Source organism: Saccopteryx leptura, chromosome 3 (genome assembly GCF_036850995.1).
Source record: "Saccopteryx leptura isolate mSacLep1 chromosome 3, mSacLep1_pri_phased_curated, whole genome shotgun sequence".
In the NCBI taxonomy this organism is placed as follows: domain Eukaryota; kingdom Metazoa; phylum Chordata; class Mammalia; order Chiroptera; family Emballonuridae; genus Saccopteryx; species Saccopteryx leptura.
The window spans coordinates 273,253,990-273,273,168 of NC_089505.1; the positions used below are offsets into that span (position 1 = coordinate 273,253,990).

At 44.7% G+C, this 19,179-nt stretch overlaps 1 protein-coding gene across 1 annotated transcript in view; it reads right to left on the bottom strand.

The window, feature by feature from the left end:
- The window catches only part of SLC3A1 (solute carrier family 3 member 1), a 47,294-nt gene that overhangs the window by 12,614 nt on the left and 15,501 nt on the right, over positions 1-19,179 (bottom strand). The window contains exons 4-5 of the mRNA XM_066378367.1: positions 14,045-14,170; positions 301-420 (exon numbers count right to left, since the gene is read on the bottom strand). Of these exons, the coding sequence (XP_066234464.1) occupies positions 301-420; positions 14,045-14,170 (246 nt within the window). The remainder of the gene's footprint in view (positions 1-300; positions 421-14,044; positions 14,171-19,179) is intronic.

The following is a 19,179-nucleotide window of genomic DNA, read 5'->3' on the forward strand; positions in this document are numbered from 1 at the left end:
AATTGAGATGGCAAAATTGCAGCAAGTAGCTGTGGCCCTTGGAGTCCACACTGCCTCTGCCCTCAGAACCCTTGTCACTAGAGGACTCCTCAAGGGACCCCTCGCTCCCGAGGGGACCAGTGGAAGGAAACATCTGGTCTTATGCATTTGAAATTCCTCTGTAGTTGCTGAAGAAGATGATTGCAAGCACATGCTACACACAGGACAGAACACATCTCTGGTAACTGGTGTCTCAGACTAAAAGAATATTCTGATGACATTTTCAGAAAAGGGGATAAAATGTCTAAAACAAAACTTTACCGGGATTTGGGTCTTATTCACTTGGGCCTCATCTCTCAGATGCTTTGCTTCTAGAAGAAATTTAACAGCCTCGAAGCTGAAGCCATCAACACCCTTTGTGAGCCAGAACTGTATAATTTCCTAAAATGAAGAAGCAAAATACTTGGTTACATAAACTACATATTATCATAATGTCTAATAAAGGTTTTTGTCAATAAAACAGCCATCCCCACGTACAAAATACGCACACCACTCGCAGAGTATTTCAATCTATTTAGTATAGTAGTGTCTCCCAGTACATAAAGTCAATAACCGCATTAGCAGAGTATTTCAATCTATTTAGTATAGTAGTGTCTCACAGTACATCAAGTCAATAACCACATTAGTGGACTCTCACGCATGCCTCCTATTTGAATTCAGAATGTTACAGTTGTAATTGATGTAACAAACATGTTTCCAAAGTTTAAAGAATCCATTGAAAATGAGAGATAAGATGGAGGAGAAACTGGGATACATCTTCCTCATGCCCAGTTCCTTCAAGGTCACTCCAAACTGACGGAAAATAACCCCATCAGTTAGCACCCGGTCATGAAAGGCCCTTCCACCAGACCAGGGGACTCCTGGGGGCGGTCTGCAGTTCTGTCTCTGTTTCCCTCTCCTGACACACTACCTGGTACTTAGTGAACCGGTCAGGGAACAAAAGAACGCAGTACAGCAAGCTGGAGTGAGCTGGCCACGGTGTGATACTGCTGGGACACCAAAGAAGTACAGCATGTTGCCTGTTGCCTAGCTTGAGGCCCCAACAGAGTAGTTGGGGACACATGAAAGGTTACCTAATAGTGCAAGCAGAGCACAGCTCAGCCTCGTGAGAGGAAAGTTATCTGTCCGTAGGGCTCTTTGGAGCTCCAAGATCAAATTTATCAAGGGTGAGTACTACCAGAGAAGGAAGAGCTGTGTTGGGACTTGGCGGGTGGGATTTCATCGGGAGTGAGAGGAGAGAGAGCGTTCTGAACTGTCTGTAGGACAGCGTGAAGCAGTCACGGAGGGCAGAGACTGACTTGACTTGACCTGTACTGGGGCAGCTGGGAGGACTAGGCTGTTTGAAAAGCAGAGGGCCCAGGTCTGAGCTCCCAATCCCACCCCAAGGCTCCCCTCTCAGCCTGGCAGACTCCAGCACGGACGGCAAGCTGCCTTCCTGCTGAGTGGCAGGTTTTACAGGAATGCATCCCCTTAGAGCAGAACTCCCTGTAACTGAAAGCGCTAGAGCTAAGCGGCCAATCTTAATCTATTGAGAACAGAGCCAGAAAACTCTAATGAGGACTATCCAAAACATCATCTGCTTGATTGACAGTATTTCTTGTATCTATATGTGATTATGGGATCTCCAGGGTCACAACAGTGTCCATAGGCTAAATGCAAGGGTTCGTGCTGCTGAGGTCAATTCCCTTCAGGTGCCATTTTTGAATGGCAAAGCTTGAAAACTTTCTTTCAGATCTCTAAGCATGCTTTGCTGCTATTGATCCTAAGCATGGACACAGGTGACCCAAATACTTTACGCTGGCACTACCCAGTGGAATTTTTCTTGGGGGCATAAAACCCACAAATTTGTTTTTACTAGTAGTATCTTTACTTCTTACCAAATTTATTCAATAAGTATTTGAGTTCCAGTTCTGGGCCAGCCACTGAGCTAAGCCCTGGAACTACAACTGTGAGCAAAATACAACAGGCAGACCTAGTCTCCAAAGTGTTGTTTAGAATCCCCAACTAGACAATCAAATAGTAATGCAAAAATATTTAAACCAAAGCCAGGATAAAGCTTTAAAGGGAAGGAAGAAGGAAGTACAAGAGGCTGAAATAGAAGGATGTGCCCAGGAGATCAGCACTGCAGGAAGACAAGAAGTGAGGGCAAATGCTTCAAGATGGAGCTGAAGAAGTCAACAGATGGCAAGGCACCTCACTTGTAGAACACGATCTACGTGGCTTTAGGGGCCGAGGTTAAGGACCCCTCACCTGTACGAGCCCCTTCCTTCCTACCCACCTATTTATTTATTTATTTATTTATTTATTTATTTATTTATTTATTTTAGAGGAGACGGGGGGGGGGGGGGGAGAGAGCAGGAAGCATCAACTCCCATATGTGCCCTGACCAGGCAAGCCTAGGGTTTTGAACCGGTGACCTCAGCATTCCAGGTCAATGCTTGATCCACTGTGCCACCACAGGTCAGGCCCCCACTTTCTTTTTCCTTTAAATAAGTACTAGTTTTGCTGTACCTAATTTTACAGTCTTTTTATTTTAAGAAGACCCCCAATTTTTACAAGCTTGAGGCCCCACACCACCGGGACCTGACTCCAGGTGGCGCTGTTCTTCACAAGAGGGAACAGGGCAGAGGATGAAGTAGGGGTGAGGCACTGACAAAAATGTGGGGAAACATTCAGCACCAGGATGATGTAAGCATGAAGCTTTCAAGCACTGATTTTCTGGAATAAAGCTACTAGTTTTCTTCATGGGGTCCTTATTCACCTCGGGGTTCTCAGGCTTGTTAACTATTTACCAGACACTAGAGAATGAGAAGTGTGTGCCCCAGCAAAGGTGTATGGCCCCAGAAGGGGTTTTCGCTTTAGTCTGGTAGGAGATAGTATCACTTTTTGATGAAACAAAAACAGCAAAAGCCGGATTATTTTTGAGGATCATTTTAAATGCTGAGGTTTTTATTCAGATAATCCACAATTTGCACTTAAACAATATTTGCTTCTTGCTATTTATGCTCCTTCCTGATCAAGTGGGAAAGAAGAGCCCAGGTTGTGATCATTAACCCCCTCTGTACTCCAGTGAAGCTGCCCCAGGATGCCAGGTGGAAATGGGCACGGAGCTTGGTTGCACCAGGTCCGGATGACCCATGCAGGCGCCACTGGACTCCTGGGACAGTACCCGGTGTCCCTGATTTCTGCCTAACTCCCATGACATCGCATAATCTTGGCTTTTCACCAAGCACCTGTTCATTCTTTTCTCCTTAAGCAACTCGGTGTTCTAAGTTTAAAAAAAAAATCACTTCAATATTATTGTTATAAAAATTCACAAAACCTTGAAGCAAATTGTTCCTTTTTTAAAAAACTTTTTTTTTTATTCATTTTAGAGACGGGAGAAAGAGAGAGAAAGGGGGAGGAGCAGGAAGCATCAACTCCCATATGTGCCTTGACGAGAAAGGCCCAGGGATTTGAACCACTGACCTCAGTGTTCCAGGTCCACATTTTATCCACTGCACCACCACAGGTCAGGCCAGGCCATACTGTTCCTTTTAAGATGACCAAAGTTACTAAGCCAAGTTTGGGAAAGAGAGACTCTGCTCTTACAGGTGGTGATCTATAAGACTTACTCTTGACCAGGGGTCCCCAAACTTTTTACACAGGGGGCCAGTTCACTGTCCCTCAGACCATTGGAGGGCTGGACTATAAAAAAAAAACTATGAACAAATCCCTTATGCACACTGCACATATCTTATTTTTTTTAATTTATTTTTTATTTTATTTATTCATTTTTAGAGAGGAGAGAGAGAGATAGACAGAGAGAGAGAAGGGGGAGGAGCTGGAAGCATCAACTCCCATATGTGCCTTGACCAGGCAAGCCCAGGGTTTCGAACCGGCGACCTCAGCATTTCCAGGTCGACGCTTTATCCACTGCGCCACCACAGGTCAGGCCTTTTTTTTTTTTTTAATTTTATTTATTCATTTTTAGAGAGGAGAGAGAGACAGAGAGGGAGAGAGAGGAGAGAGAGACAGAGAGAGAGAAGGGGGGAGGAGCTGGAAGCATCAACTCCCATATGTGCCTTGACCAGGCAAGCCCAGGGTTTCGAACCAGCGACCTCAGCATTCCCAGGTCGACGCTTTATCCACTGCGCCACCACAGGTCAAGCACATATCTTATTTTAAAGTAAAAAAACAAAACGGGAACAAATACAATATTTAAAATAAAGAACAAGTAAATTTAAATCAACAAACTGACCAGTATTTCAATGGGAACTATGCTCCTCTCACTGACCACCAATGAAAGAGGTGCCCCTTCCGGAAGTGCGGCGGGGCCGGATAAATGGCCTCAGGGGGCCGCATGCGGCCCGAGGGCCGTAGTTTGGGGACCCCTGCTCTTGACAATGACATTAACCTAACATCATCCATCGCAAGAAGGAATGATACTTCTTGTATAGGATACTCTAGAAGTACAGAGAGAAAACTGTATTCTGTTTATAGGCAAAGGAAAGAAAATTGACCACTGTGCTGCTCAGAAATCTTGGTGAAATCCTTTGCTAAGTCCTCTAGAAGCGGGAAGTAGAGGAAGTATCATGGGCTCCAGAATCGGAGCTGAGGAGCCCTGAGGAGCCACTGCACCACCTCACCCGCAGGTGTTGTAAAGTACCAAAAGCTACAGAATTAATATTAATATTTTAAAAAGACTTGAAGAACATTTTATTAATTTGGGTAAAGGTGTGCAGAGAAATGTTGTGAATAATCTCTGTACTGTGTGATTGGCATAAAACCAGGATGGCCCTTGGCATTGTATTGTAAATGCAAAGGGAAGGAAAACATGGATTCCCTGACATTCCACCACACCTGTGGGGAAAGGGGGGAATGGCTAGCCAGGTGCAGGAAGAGACATCTTTCTATCATTGTGTTGACTTGTAAATTTTGTTTTCTCCAAAATGATGTATGGCTTGCAAATTGAACATGGTCTTATCATGTTAAAGGACATATGACTATAACCAATAGTGGTAAAGGGCACCTAATTGCAATTTTTGCTTCTGTACTTCCTGCTTGCAAAACTATAAAAACTAGGTAGAACAAAGGGCCGGCGCGCTCTCCCTCAGATTTCTGTCTGAGTTGCCGCCGCTTGGCCAAGCTAGACAATAAAGCTTTGGTGTGGAATCGACGGATTTTGTTCGTGTCTTCAATGTTTCGAGTCCCTCCGGATTAGGCTTAACAGGAGCCATCCAGGTACCATCCCATCCCACCCACGGTCCAGCTGCATGAGTTAGCGCATCAGCATGACCTCCTTAAACCTTAAATGAAATAATGCCGGCCTGCAGGCTGTCCGTGACATGAGGGAGGCACTGCTGCTCAAGTCAGTTGACATTTTGGTCTGTATTTCCTGATCTCTCTGCCACGTTTGACGCTGCTGACGAACCTCGTCTTCTACAATTACACCCCCGAACTGCGGGGGACCCCGCTCCTGGCTTGCCACTCCTTGTCCGTTTGCTCAGCAGGCCGTAGCATGTCAGCACTCCTTGGGGTTCCCTCTTAAACCTCTCCTTATTTCACTCCACAGCAGTATTCACTCACTTAGCTAGCCATTTATTGATTATTTAACAAGTACTTACAGGATGAGGAAGACATTGTCCTAAATGCTTTACAAAGGTTAAAACCCTTTAATCCCTAAGCAACCCTGCAGGTAGTACTATTATTGTCCCTATTTTACCAGTGGGAACTGAGGCACAGGGAGATGAATTCCTTGACCAAGGCCATGCCATTAGTGAGTGGTGGCACAGAACTGTAACACGATGGCACCCTTACCATTTGCTATGCTTTATTTATCTTTTTAATTGGAAGGTCCACCAACACCTGGCCCTTGTTCCCACATGACAGCAATCAGCTCGAGCTAAGTTGAAACTGCCCCCTGTTCACCTCGGCCAGCCTGGCTGTTGGCTATTACACTGACACTACCTGCCTGACCTCTGCAGGCACTGGCCATATGTCAACCAACCCCAGAGTTATATCTCTAGACCAGATGTGTCCCTGAGCTCCATGTCCTATATTCAGCTACTCACGGAACACTTGGATATCTCACAGAGAGCTCAAACTCTGCATAACTAAGGCCCCTCCCAGAGGTGGATTTAACTGTGGGCTCACGCCCTGGGCCCCGACTTCTGAAGGGCCCCGCAAAACCCCAACTTTACACTTTTTTCTGATGACACCGTTTGGTTTCATATGTGCAATGTTAACATTAATAGTACATAATATTTTTTTTTCCAGAGACAGAGAGAGGAATAGACAGGGATAGACAGACAGGAATAGAGAGATGAGAAGCATCAATCATTAGTTTTGGTTTTTTTTTAATACTTTATTTATTGGTTTTTACAGAGACAGGAGAGAAAGGGGAGCATGGAATGGGAAGTATCAACTCATAGTTGCTTCATGTTAGTTGTTCATTGCTTGCTTGTTGTATGTGCCCTGACCAGGGAAGCCCAGGGCCTCGAACTGGCAACCTTGGCATTCCAGGCCGAAGGTTTATCCACTGCGCCACCACAGGCCAGGCAATCATTAGTTTTTCGTTGCGCGTTGCAACACCTTAGTTGTTCATTGATTGCTTTCTCATATGTGCCTTGATCGCGGGCCTTCAGCAGACCGAGTAACCCCTTTGTTACGCCAGCGACCTTGGGCTCAAGCTGGTGAGCTTTTGCTCAAACCAGATGAGCCCGCGCTCAAGCTGGCGACCTCGGGGTCTCGAACCTGGGTCTTCCGCATTACAGTCCGACACTTATCCACTGCACCACTGCCTGGCCAGGCAATATTTTTTATTTATTTAAAAATATGGTTAACATGTATTTTTATTTTCCCTCTTTTTTTAAGGGGCCCAATATTTTCTTCTGCACTCCGGGGCCTCAATTGACCTTAATCCACCTCGGGCCCCACCCCCCACATCTGGCATTTCCCATTGCAGGAAATGTCACCACCACCCAGTAAGCATTCAAATCCCAAACCTAGGAGTCACACCGACTCCTCTCTAAATCCTGAAGATTACTCTGCAACCCCATGCCACCCCACTGGTCCAAACCCCAGCATTTCTTTCCAGATTATTGTACCACACTCTCTCCTGGCCCCTCTACCTCCAAACCTGCTCTACTCACAACTCCTTTCCAAAGCCAGATTGATTTTTCAAAATTATTTCCCTAAGGCCTTTTTTTTTTTAGTGAGACAGGAAAAGAGAGGAAGGGAGAGAGATGAGAAACATCAACTCATAGTTGCAGCACCTTAGTTGTTCATTGATTGCTTTCTCATATATACCTTAACTGGGGGGCTGCAGCTGAGCCAGCAACCCCTTGCTTGGGCCAGCGACCTTTGGACTCAAGCTGGTGACCCTGTGCTCAAGTTGGTGAGCCCACACTCAAGCTAGCAACCTCGGGGCTCGAAACAGGGTCCTCAGCATCCCAGGCCAACACTCTATCCACAGCGCCACTGCCTGGTCAGGCCTGTGTAAGACCTTTTAAACCCAAATCCTTACAACAACCTTCAGTGCTGCTCAGACCTAGTCCCTCTCCAGTCTCGTTGAGTCAAGCTCCCTCTTAAACACTCTATCACTGCCATATTATGACTCCTATCACTTCCAATATGCCATAACCCATGCTTTCTCTCTGCTTGAAACAGTCTCACCCTTCCCCCTTCACTTGGCTCATTCATACTCATCCACTAGGTATCACTGCTTCCTCTGGAAAACCTCTGCCAATCTCCTCACTCCGTGACACCAGGTCCAGGTTAGGTACCCACCCTGTGCACTCCTACTTCCTCCCACTGTCACGGTCACTCAGCACGCTTTGCTTTACTGTAACTGCCTGTTTGTCTACCACCTCCTTCAGAATATAAGCCCCATGATGGCTACATGTGTCTAGCTTACCATCTATCACACCCCGGGCATATGGTTTATAGGCAACGCATATTGTTGAGATGAATAAATGATTAGTAATCGAGTACATGGCATACAGGAGGTGCAATAAACGGCGCAGTTATCATCATCAAGCACAGAGCTGGCTGTGAGTACATTTTATTTTGAACTGAGCCGCTTTCTACAGCAATATGGTGCTCAGCAGGGGTGGGGCAGGGCTGACATTTCCTCTGATTCCATCTTAGACTGGGAGGGCATCTGGGCTCCCTGTCCCCAGCTGCTGTGGACACACTAACTCTTCAGGATGCCCTCCTCCAGGGCTCAGAATTCCCTTCCACATAGTGGTCCAGGGTCATACTGAGCCCAGACATGAGGCCAATGCATCTGGAGTCTCCTCCTTCCTATGCCACTGGGTCACTTCACCTTTCTGGGCCTCAGCTTTCTTGTTTCCATGGAGAACAAGTAAAAGACAAAGTAACTGGAAAAGTATATTTATATATATGCATAAGCTCATACCTTCTCCAAGAAGGCTTCCTAGCTTTTCTCGCTGAAAACACTCAAGGTTTGTGGCACAGCCAGGCCCCCTGATGAGGACTGCAAGGGGGAGGACAAAGAGAAGAGAGGAGAGTGCTAGGTGCCGGATGTCCCCTGCATGCCAGCCTCCCACTGTGCAGATAAGCTAGAACTGGTGGGAATCAGGAGGAAGCTCGGCCTCTTCCAGCACAAATCAGCATGCAAACAAGGAGTCATTCCAAATGCCTCCTCATCACAAACTCTCTGGTTTGCAAATAATTAACCTGCTGAACTACCATACAGATAAGTGCATCTGGGGGTAGAAAAGGGTGTCGGAAGTCCCCTTTATGTGAAAGGTCAGTTTCCAGGAGCAAAGAGCCTTCCCTTCTTGGCCTTTCTTATTTACTTCTAATAGTAAATCTTCTAAACCAACCTTGCAAATAATATCTAACCTCTCAACTGGAGACAGTAATGATTCACCCCAAGAGAGATTGCATCCTGCAAGACTAGTAAATAAAGCTCCTACTCAGGCACTCCACTACTTAGATGCCTGCAAGAGAACAGATGGGGCAATAAGGCATAATGAATATATTGGCTGGCACATGTCTGCAAAGTTATCACACGTGTCTAAACATCCCTAGACAACCCATGGGTCCCAAGGCCTGGGCTTGGATTGGCTCCTCTCTCCTGGTGGGTGACTTCACCTCTTGAAGCTTCAGTTTCCTTCTCTGTGAAATGGTCATAATCTCATGAATTAGGCTTATTCTGAGCATTAAATGAGATGATCCAGGTCAAAGCACTTAGCACAAAGTAAGTGTCCAGTAAGTAGTCATGGGGCAAGGGGGAGGTGTAGGTGTGCAAATGCTCTTAGGTGATGGAAAAGCAGAGAGACCACACTTCACCAGCAAAGTTTAAAACTAACCCTTAGTAAATCCCCTGTGTCCACGACACCCCCACCCCCGCCAAACCTCCACCTCCATCCCCTCAACGAGACAAAGCTGCCCTGACAAGATGCCTACTTCTAGAACAGATCCCAAGTTAATTAAACTCTACAAAACATCAATCATACATAGTAAAAACAGTCTTAAAACTAAGGAGTCTATAGGAATACATTTAACAAAAGAACTGCAATATTTGTACAGTGAAAACAATAAAACATTGTGAAAGAAATTGAAGTCCTAGAGAAATGGAAAGACATCCTGTGTTCAAGGATCAGAAGACTTATTATTGTTAAGGTGTAAATATTCCCCCAAACTGTGCATAGATCCAGTGTAATCCCTATCAAGATCCTAGCAGCAGGCTCCTGCCAAAATCGACAAGCAGATCCTAAACGCATATGGAAACACAAAAGAGACAAATAGTCCTGAAAGAGAAGAGCAAAGTTGTGGGACTCATGCTTCCCAATTCCAAAACTTACTACAAAGCTATACTAACCCAGACAATGTGATCCTGGCAAAAGGACATACAGATCAATAGAACAGAACTGAGTCTAGAAATAAACCCTGGCATTTACAGTCACTCAATTTTCAAAAGGGTTTCAAGACAGTTCAATGGGGAAATAATATTTTTTAACACATGTTGCCAGGATAACTGGATACCCCACAGGCCAAAGAATGAAGTTGGACCCCCTTACACCATATATTAAAAGTAATAAAAAATGGATCAGAGACCTAAATAGAAGAGTTAAAACTGTAAAACTCTTAGAAGAAAACATGGGAGTAAAACCTCATGACCTTAGGTTAGGCTGTGGTTCTAAAATCATGACATTAAAAACGTAAAGTAACAAGTTCCAGCTGGTTAGCTCAGTCAGTTAGAGTGTCCACCCAAAACACCAAGGTTGTGTTTGTGTGACCCCTGGTCAGGGCACACACTGGAAGTGACCAGTGAGTGCACAACTAAGTGGAACAACAAATGAATGTTTCTCTCTTTCTCTCTCTCTCTCTTTCTTCGTTCCTCTCTAAAATTAATCAGTCAATAATAAAAATAAAAGCACAAGCAACAAATCAGAGAAATTGGACATCCTAACAACTAAAAAGCCTTGTGCTACAAAGGGCATCATCGAGAAAGTAAATTGACAACCCACAGAATAGTATAAAATTAAGTGCAAATCATATATCCAAAATATATGGAGAATACTTACATCTCAACAATAAAAACAGACAACACAATTTAAAAATGGGCGAAGGGCCTAAGAGGTGGTGGTACAGTGGATTGAGCATCAGCCTAGGATGCTGAGGGCCCTGGTTCAAAACCCCAAGGTCTCTGGCTAGAGAGTGGGCTCATCAGCTTGAGCACAGGATCATCAACATGATCCCAAGGTTACTGGCTTGAAGTCCAAGGTCACTGGCTTGAGCCCAAGGTCGCTAGCTTAAGCAAGGGGTCACTGGTATAGCTAGAGCGCCCCAGTTAAGGCACATAAGAGAAGCAATCAATAAAAACAACTAAAGTGAAGCAAGTACGCACTGATGCTTCTCATCTTTCTCTTCCCCCCTCTCTCCCTTCCTGTGAAAGAAAGAAAGAAGGAAGGAAGGAAGGAAGGAAGGAAGGAAGGAAGGAAGGAAGGAAGGAAGGAAGGAAGGAAGGAAGGAAGGGAAAAAGAACGAGTCAAGGATTTGAAAAGACATTTCTCCAATAAAGATATTAAAAACAAACTATAAATGCCTTAAGAAATTCTCAATGTCATTAGCCATCAAGGAGATTCAAATGAAAACCACAGTGACATCCCACTTCATGCCCACTAGGATGACTACCATCATACACTGCTCACAGAAATTAGGGGATATTTTATCGCTTCATATTCATTCTGAAATATTCCCTAATTTTTGTGAGCAGTATATACAGTGTGTCCGTCAAGTCATGGTGCACTTTTGACCGATCACAGGAAAGCAACAAAAGATGATAGAAATGTGAAATATGCACCAAATAAAAGGAAAACCCTTCCAGTTTCTGTAGGATGATGTGGCAGCATGTGCGCATCCACAGATGATGATGTAACACCGTGTATATAGCGGAGCAGCCCACGGCCATGACAGTCGAGATGTGGACGGTACAGAGGCAAATTCAGTGTGTTCTGTGGCTCACTAAGTTCAAATCCGTGACCAAAGTGCAACGTGAATATTGGCGTGTTTATAACGAAGCACCACCACATAGGAATAACATTACTGGGTGGGATAAGCAGTTGAAGGAAACCGGCAGTTTGGTGGAGAAATCCCGTTCTGGTAGGCCATCAGTCAGTGGTGAGTCTGTAAAGGCTATACGGGACAGCTACCTAAGGAGCCCTAAAAAATCTGTGCATGAGCCCACATCGAACTGCACTGAATAGGTATGAAACTGGGAGAGTTTCCTTTTATTTGGTGCAGATTTCACATTTCTATCATCTTTTGTTGCTTTCCTGTGACAGATCAAAAGTGCAACATGCCCTGGCCGGTTGGCTCAGTGGTAGAGCATCAGCCTGGTGTGTGGAAGTCCCGGGTTCGATTCCCAGCCAGGGCACACAGGAGAAGCGCCCATCTGCTTCTCCACCCCTCCCCCTCTCCTTCCTCTCTGTCTCTCTCTTCCCCTCCCGCAGCTGAGGCTCCATTGGAGCAGGGATGGCCCGGGCGCTGAGGATGGCTCTGTGGCTTCTACCTCAGGTGCTAGAATGGCTCTGGTTGCAACAAAGCGACACCACAGATGGGCAGAGCATCGCCCCCTGGTGGGCATGCTGGGTGGATCCCGGTTGGGCGCATGCAGGAGTCTGTCTGACTGCCTCCCCGTTTCCAACTTCAGAAAAATACAAAAAAAAAAAGCGCACCAAGATTTTACGGACACACTGTATATAGACAATAACAAGTGCTGGTGAGGAGGTGTAGAGAGATTGCCAGTGAGAATATAAAATGGTGCAGCTGCTTTGGAAAATCATTTGGCAGCTTTTCAAATAGTTAAATATAAATTATAAGCATAGACCTAAATCATAGACATATAGACAATTGTGTGACTTCATTTATAGAAAATGTCTAGAATAGACATATCCATAGAGACTGGAAGTAGATTACTGGTTGCTAGGACCCCATGGGGATTAAGAGAGGGAGCCATGGGGAGTGACTGTGAATGGATGTGAATTTCCTTTGGGGGCGATGAGAATGTTCTGAAATTAGTGGTGATGGTTGCATAACTCTGAATATGCTGAAACCACTGAATGATACCCTTGAAAGAGGTGAATTTTACAGTATGTGGGTTATATCTCAGTAAAGCTGTCATTTAAAAACAAAACAGGGACAACCTAGGAGCAGAGGTGCCTTCGCAACTCCTGCAGGCCAGCCTGCATCCCCTCCATCCGGCTGACATGGTGAGCCGCAGAAAGGGACCCAGGCCTCTCTGTTCTGTTGCGGGTTCCTCCCCACTCGCCTCTGAGCACTACCCCAGCAACCTGTATTCTTACCCATCACACCAGAGCAGCAGCCATAACAACCGCAACCACATGGCTGATGTTTACTGTGTTATGTTTGAGGTAGGATTGGGACGGCCACCAAACAGGTGAGAGCAGGAGCCCCGTCAGCCCTCACCTGAGTCACGGCAGGAAGTCCACCGTGCACAGGCCACAGTGGGGTCTTCAGTAGCTCAGCAAGTGCCCCTTATAACAGCTCTCAAGGCCCCGCAGCAGCCCCCACTCCTCGCTTTGCACCTCAGCTCCCTAATTCCCTCCCGCATCTCAGAACCCATGCCCTAGTGAGGCTGCCAGATAAAATATGGGACAACCAGCTCAGTTGTAATGTCAGATAAGTGATGGTTAATTTTCTAGAAGAAGTATATCCCAAAGTCTGCATTATTCATGGTTTATCTGAAATTAAAACTTAAGTAGGCACCCTGTCCTTTTTCCTAGTCATCCAAAGCCCTAGCCTCAGGCCATTCCTGAACCGCACACACGAAGCACGCTCTCCCCTGCAGATCTCTGCATCTGCTCGTCCCTCTCCCCAACATTCTCTCCCTTCCAAAATTCAGTGTTTGTCCAGATGGGACCTCCTCTTAGGGCTGTCTCTGAACCAACTCCCTGGCACTCCAAGGCCCCTTCCCCTTGGCATTCATCACCACCTGACATGAGGGCAGGGCTGCTTTTATTCGCTGGTACATTCCCAGAGTGGGCACACAGCGGACAGTGAGTTGGTACTTGTCACTGAGAGCACACACAAGTGCCGTGCACGGTTATCACCTGCTGTTCAAAGAGCCCTGTGAGACGAGGCTGCCAGCAGCTATGCTTCCCCTCCATGAGGACTCGAAAAGCCAAAGAACTCACTCAGAAGCCCACCACAGCCAATGGGGGGACTGGTGCAGACTGGAGCCAGACCCCACAGCCCACACCTGGCCGAGCTCATTGTCACAGGCACAGAAACACCTCAGAGCTAAGGTAGCAGGTGTTTCTGCCTCCCTCCCATTTCAGTTATTTTGGGTTACCGAAAGGAAGGCACCACTAACACAGCTGAGAGTCTATGTTTGCATCTCACTGACAGCTTATTCCCAGAATTTAACTACACCACTTGGCTTGGCCCACACAATTATTGTTCAACAAAAAGTGTATCAACCACGTACACACCATGTCACAGAAAGGTCTGCATAGGTGTCCATACTCACTTTTATTTCTTCTTGAACATCAGGGTTGCGGAAATTTAAATCAGGTTGCTCTTTTGTAAACTGATGAAAATAACACTGGTTTCGTAAAGCATCAAAGTGCCAACTGGAATTTCCATATACACTTAACTAGCAAAGAGAAAACAGTAAATCAGTTATTAGGCGCTTGTTTTTTGTGTGAGAGACAGATAGACAGGAACAGACAGGCATAGTTGCTGCACCTTAGTTGTTCATTGATTGCTTTCTCATATGTGCCTTGATGGGGTGGGGTGGGGGAACTCCAGCAGAGCTATCAACGCCTTGCTCAAGCCAGCAACCTTGGACTCAAGCCATCAACTTTGGGCTTCAAGCCAGCAGCCATGGGATCATGTCTATGACCCCACGCTCAAGCCAGTGACCCCACGCTCAAGCTGGTGAGCCTGTGCTCAAGCCGGTGACCTCAGGGTTTCGAATGTGGGTCCTCTGTGTCCCAGTCCAACACTCTATCCACTATGCCACCGCCTGGTTAGGCTGTTGTTCCACTTATTTGGTTGACTTTTCTATATACCCTGACAAGGGATCAAACATGCAACCTTGGCATATTGGGATGACACTCTAACTAACTGAGCTGTCTGGCCAGGGCCTAGACCTCTGTATTGTTAAAAATAATAATAAAAATTTAAAACCCTTTACTAGTCTTCAAGAATAAAAAGAATCCAGCAACTTCCAGCATTGGTAGCCAGCAGCATTTAACACTGGTACTGATTTCCTCTTGCTGGAAATGCTCACATTCATGGCTCCATGACATGATTCTCCTACATGTCCCACCACTCCTCAGTCTACTCTGAGGCTCCTCAAATGTGCAAGGTCCTCAGAGCTCTACCTTGGGACATTTGTTCATTTCATGCTACAGAAAATATCTGGACAACATTGGAAAACAAACTAGGAAAAGATGTTTACAGTACATATGACTGAGAAAAAAGTCAGTATACAGACAAGAATTCCACAAATCTTTTTCAAAGGGATAAGCAATTCAACAAAGAATTGGGGAGAAAAGCCATAAATAGGTGTTTCACAGAAATGGAATCTCAAGTCAATAAATATATAAAAAGATCTTCAATATTATTAGTAATTAGATAAATGTAAAATTAAGGCTTCAATGTGATACCAATTTATGTTCACTTGGTAAAAATTACAAAGTCTGGTAGTACCAACAATTAATGAGGATATGTATTTTTTATATGGCTGGAGGAGACTGGTACCATTGCTTTGATAATCAACTTGGCGTTATCTTGTAGCATGAAGCGTGTGGTATCCTGCACCCAGCGACTGCACTCCTAGTCGTGTACCTTAGAGAAGCTCTTGTACCCATGCCCCAGGAGAAATAGATTAATGAGAATGTTTGCAATAGCATTGTTAATAGTAAAAACAAACAAACAAACCCTGGAAACAGCCCAACTTTCCATCGGCTAAAGAGTAGATAAGCAAATCATAGAATATTTACACAGTGAAAATGTATGAATCAAATATGCCAAAATTACATGAATGCATATGAAAGAAAATGAGGGAAAAACTAGTAACAAAAGACTACAAGAGACATGTTGCATCTCATAAAGTTCAAAATAGGAGAAACTAAATAATGAATGTTTAAAGAATATGTGGCCTATGTAGTAAAGCAAAAGTAAAGCAAGGACTTGGAGCCCTGGCCAGGTAGCTCAGTTGGTTAGGATGTTGTCCAGATACGCCAAGGTTGTGGGTTTAATCCCTAGTCAGGGCACATACAGGAATCAACCAATGAGTGCATACATAAGTAGAACAACAAATCAATGTTTCTCTCTCTCTCTCCCCCTTCTTCTTTCTCTCTAAATTCAATTTTAAAAAGTAAGTATTGGAAACGCCCCATTCAAAGCAGTGGTTCCCTCTAAGAGGAGGCAAGGGGAGGGACAGTGAAGAGCCATCAGGTGATTTCATCAGGGTTGGTAACGTTCAAATTCTTAATTTGGGGATGGGTTTACTGATATTCACTATATTATTATTTTCCTTAGTGTGTGTGTGTGTGTGTGTGTGTGTATACATATATATATACACATATATATATAATATATAACAAATATTTTTAGATAGTTTTATTCAGGTAAAATTGGATACAATAAACAGCACTTATTTAAAATGTACAATTTGATCAGTTTTGACCTATCAAAATAGTAAACATATGCATTCTTTGTAATCCTTACTCTTATTCTCCCACTCCTCCCCTTCTCCCTCCCATCTCTAAACAACTAATCTATTCCCTGTCTCTATAGATTAGTTTAGATTTTCTAGAATTTCATATAAGTGGAATTATGTGGTATGCATTGTTCTGTCTGGCTCCTTTCACTCTGCAAAGCTATTTTGAGATTCATTGATGTTGTGTGTATCACAGTTTATTCCTTTTTATTGCTGAGTAGCAGTCCACTGTATGGTTAATCCACCAGGTGTTTATACACTTACTGTAAGGTCGGTGGATAATGGGGGGAAGGCCTGGGAACTTTGGCTAGGACTGCCCACAACCAAGTGCGCCAAAAGAAACTTCCCAGAAGCCCTTTGGAAAAAAGCAACCATCTGCCAGCCAGTGAGATTTCACCACGTCATATTAGCTAGACCACCCTAGGGACCCTTTAAATATCTCCCACATGGGTCACCACTTGCGACTGGCCTAGCCTCTGTCTCCGGGGCTAGGGAACCTCATCGGGCAGGATGCGCGGTCTGTACTCAATAAAGCCTTTTATTATTCCACACTTCGTGGCTCCGGCCCCTTCCTTCCTTCTCGGTGGGGAAAAATACCTTACACTTACCATATATTATATTCATCAACTGTTACAGTGAAACAAAAACACAACTTTGGCTACAGTGGAAAACTGACGGAAGAATGCAAAAACTGGACACTAAAAGAGGCAGCAATTACAGTCCAGAAGGCACAAAAAGATATGGTTTGAAGTACAGGCAGCCATTTTCAAAAGCAAACTGTGGAGTTAGACTCTAGATCCAGTCCTTAGCCCTGTCATTTACTAGCCGTGTGACCTTAGGCCTAAGGTACTTAACATTTCTCTGCCTTAGTCTACTCACCTGCAAAATATGAGATAAAGCCTACTTTATAGGATTGTAAGGTGGATTAAGTGAATTAATGAATATAAAACACTTAGCACAGAGCCTGACACACAGCAGGCATTTAATAAGTGTTTGCTGTTATCATTATCACTTTAGCCCATCGAGTAGCATGAATGTTTGTGTATGTCTTCATGCCTCCTGACCATCCAGAGTACGAGATAACAAAAATTTTTATTTTAAAAATGTGTAAGGCGCCTGACCAGGCAGTGGCGCAGTGGATAGAGCAGGGGTCCCCAAACTACAGCCTGCGGGACGCATGTGGCCCCCTGAGGCCATTTATCCGGCCCCCGCCACACTTCCGGAAGGGGCACCTCTTTCATTGGTGGTCAGTGAGAGGAGCATAGTTCCCATTGAAATACTGGTCAGTCTATTGATTTAAATTTACTTGTTCTTTATTTTAAATATTGTATTTGTTCCCGTTTTGTTTTTTTACTTTAAAATAAGTTATGTGCAGTGTGCATAGGGATTTGTTCATAGTTTTTTTTATAGTCCGGCCCTCCAACAGTCTGAGGGACAGTGAACTGGCCCCCTGTGTAAAAAGTTTGGGGACCCCTGGGATAAAGCATCAGACTGGGATGCGGAAGGACCCAGGTTCGAGACCCCGAGGTTGCCAACTTGAGCTCAGGCTCATCTGGCTTGAACAAAAAAAAAAAAAGAAAAAAGAAAAAAGAAAAGCTCACCAGCTTGGACCCAAGGTTGCTGGCTCGAGCAAGGGGTTACTCAGTCTGTTGAAGGCCCATGGTCAAGGCACATATGAGACAGCAATCAATGAACAACAAAAATGTGCAAGGCAACATTAAAAAAAGGCAAATGTATGTTCTTCTTGTTTCCATATGTTGATTATCAAACAAACATCATTTTAAGTTAATAAAACTGGAACTAATTTCATTTTTTGGGGAAAAAACAACTCACTCCCAGGGGTCAGCCAGCATGAAAAAACTCACTACTCGAAGGGTTAACAAGTGCGTGGATTGGAGGGCACACACAAGGACCAGCCAATGAGGCACGGATATGCAGAACAGCGAGACAGTGCTTCTCCGTCTGTCTCCCTCCTTGTCTTGCTCACTAAAAATCAGTATGGATATTAGAAATTATTTAACTTACATTAATATTTTAAAAAGAAAAACAAGTAGGCAGATTGGGAAAAAGAAAAAGGAAGGAGGTAAAGCTGCCAGGACTTGCTGATGACCTGTTCACCAGCGGCATATGGATATATTCAATGAGCCCAGGATTCTGGAGGTGGGGAAGAGGATCCCAGTCAGCTTTGACACGTGTTGATTTTGAGTGCCCTTGAGTCATCTGTAAGTTGGGGCCCAGGAGCCAGCCTGTTGAACTGTGTATGGAGGTCAAGAAGAGAGGAGGGACTGGAGTAGAAACAGACGATCTGGAATAAATGGCTCTGCAGAAGCAGCAGAGAGCACAAACCAGAGCCGCAGAGGGACCGGCCCGGGACAGCAGTAGAGCTGCCTGATGAAATGCATGGCCCTCAGTGAAAGCTATTATATATCTCAGATAAGCCAGGAATAGTTTGTATAAGTGTGGCCCATGCAATATTTTATACTAAAAAAAAAAAAAAATGCATTGTTTATCTAAAACTCGGATTTCATTGGGCTTCCTGGATTTTTATTTGTAAATCTGGTAACCTCAGATAGTAGAGCATGGCCTCTGTTGTAAAAGAAGTAAGTATAGAGGGTGGGAAGGGGAGCAGGCAGGTTTGTTGGCTTCTGTTTGCTCAGTGAAGTAGTTTACTGCCGAGAGTGATAAGATAGGGAGAAGGCAGTCAGGATGTTTGAAGAGGAGGGAGGGCATGTCAATCTGTTGGACTTAGTAAAATTCCCAAGGAGACTGGATGGCTCATTTCAGGTGGGGACAATGAGTATGTGTTCTGTCCAAAGGCAAAATTGCAGGGAACGATAAAGTGAATAGTTGGGCTCATTCCTGGCTAGGGTTTTGTTGGACGGGGAGGCAAAATGTCAGAAAGCTGAAGGGATTTGAAGAGTAGCAAGACACTT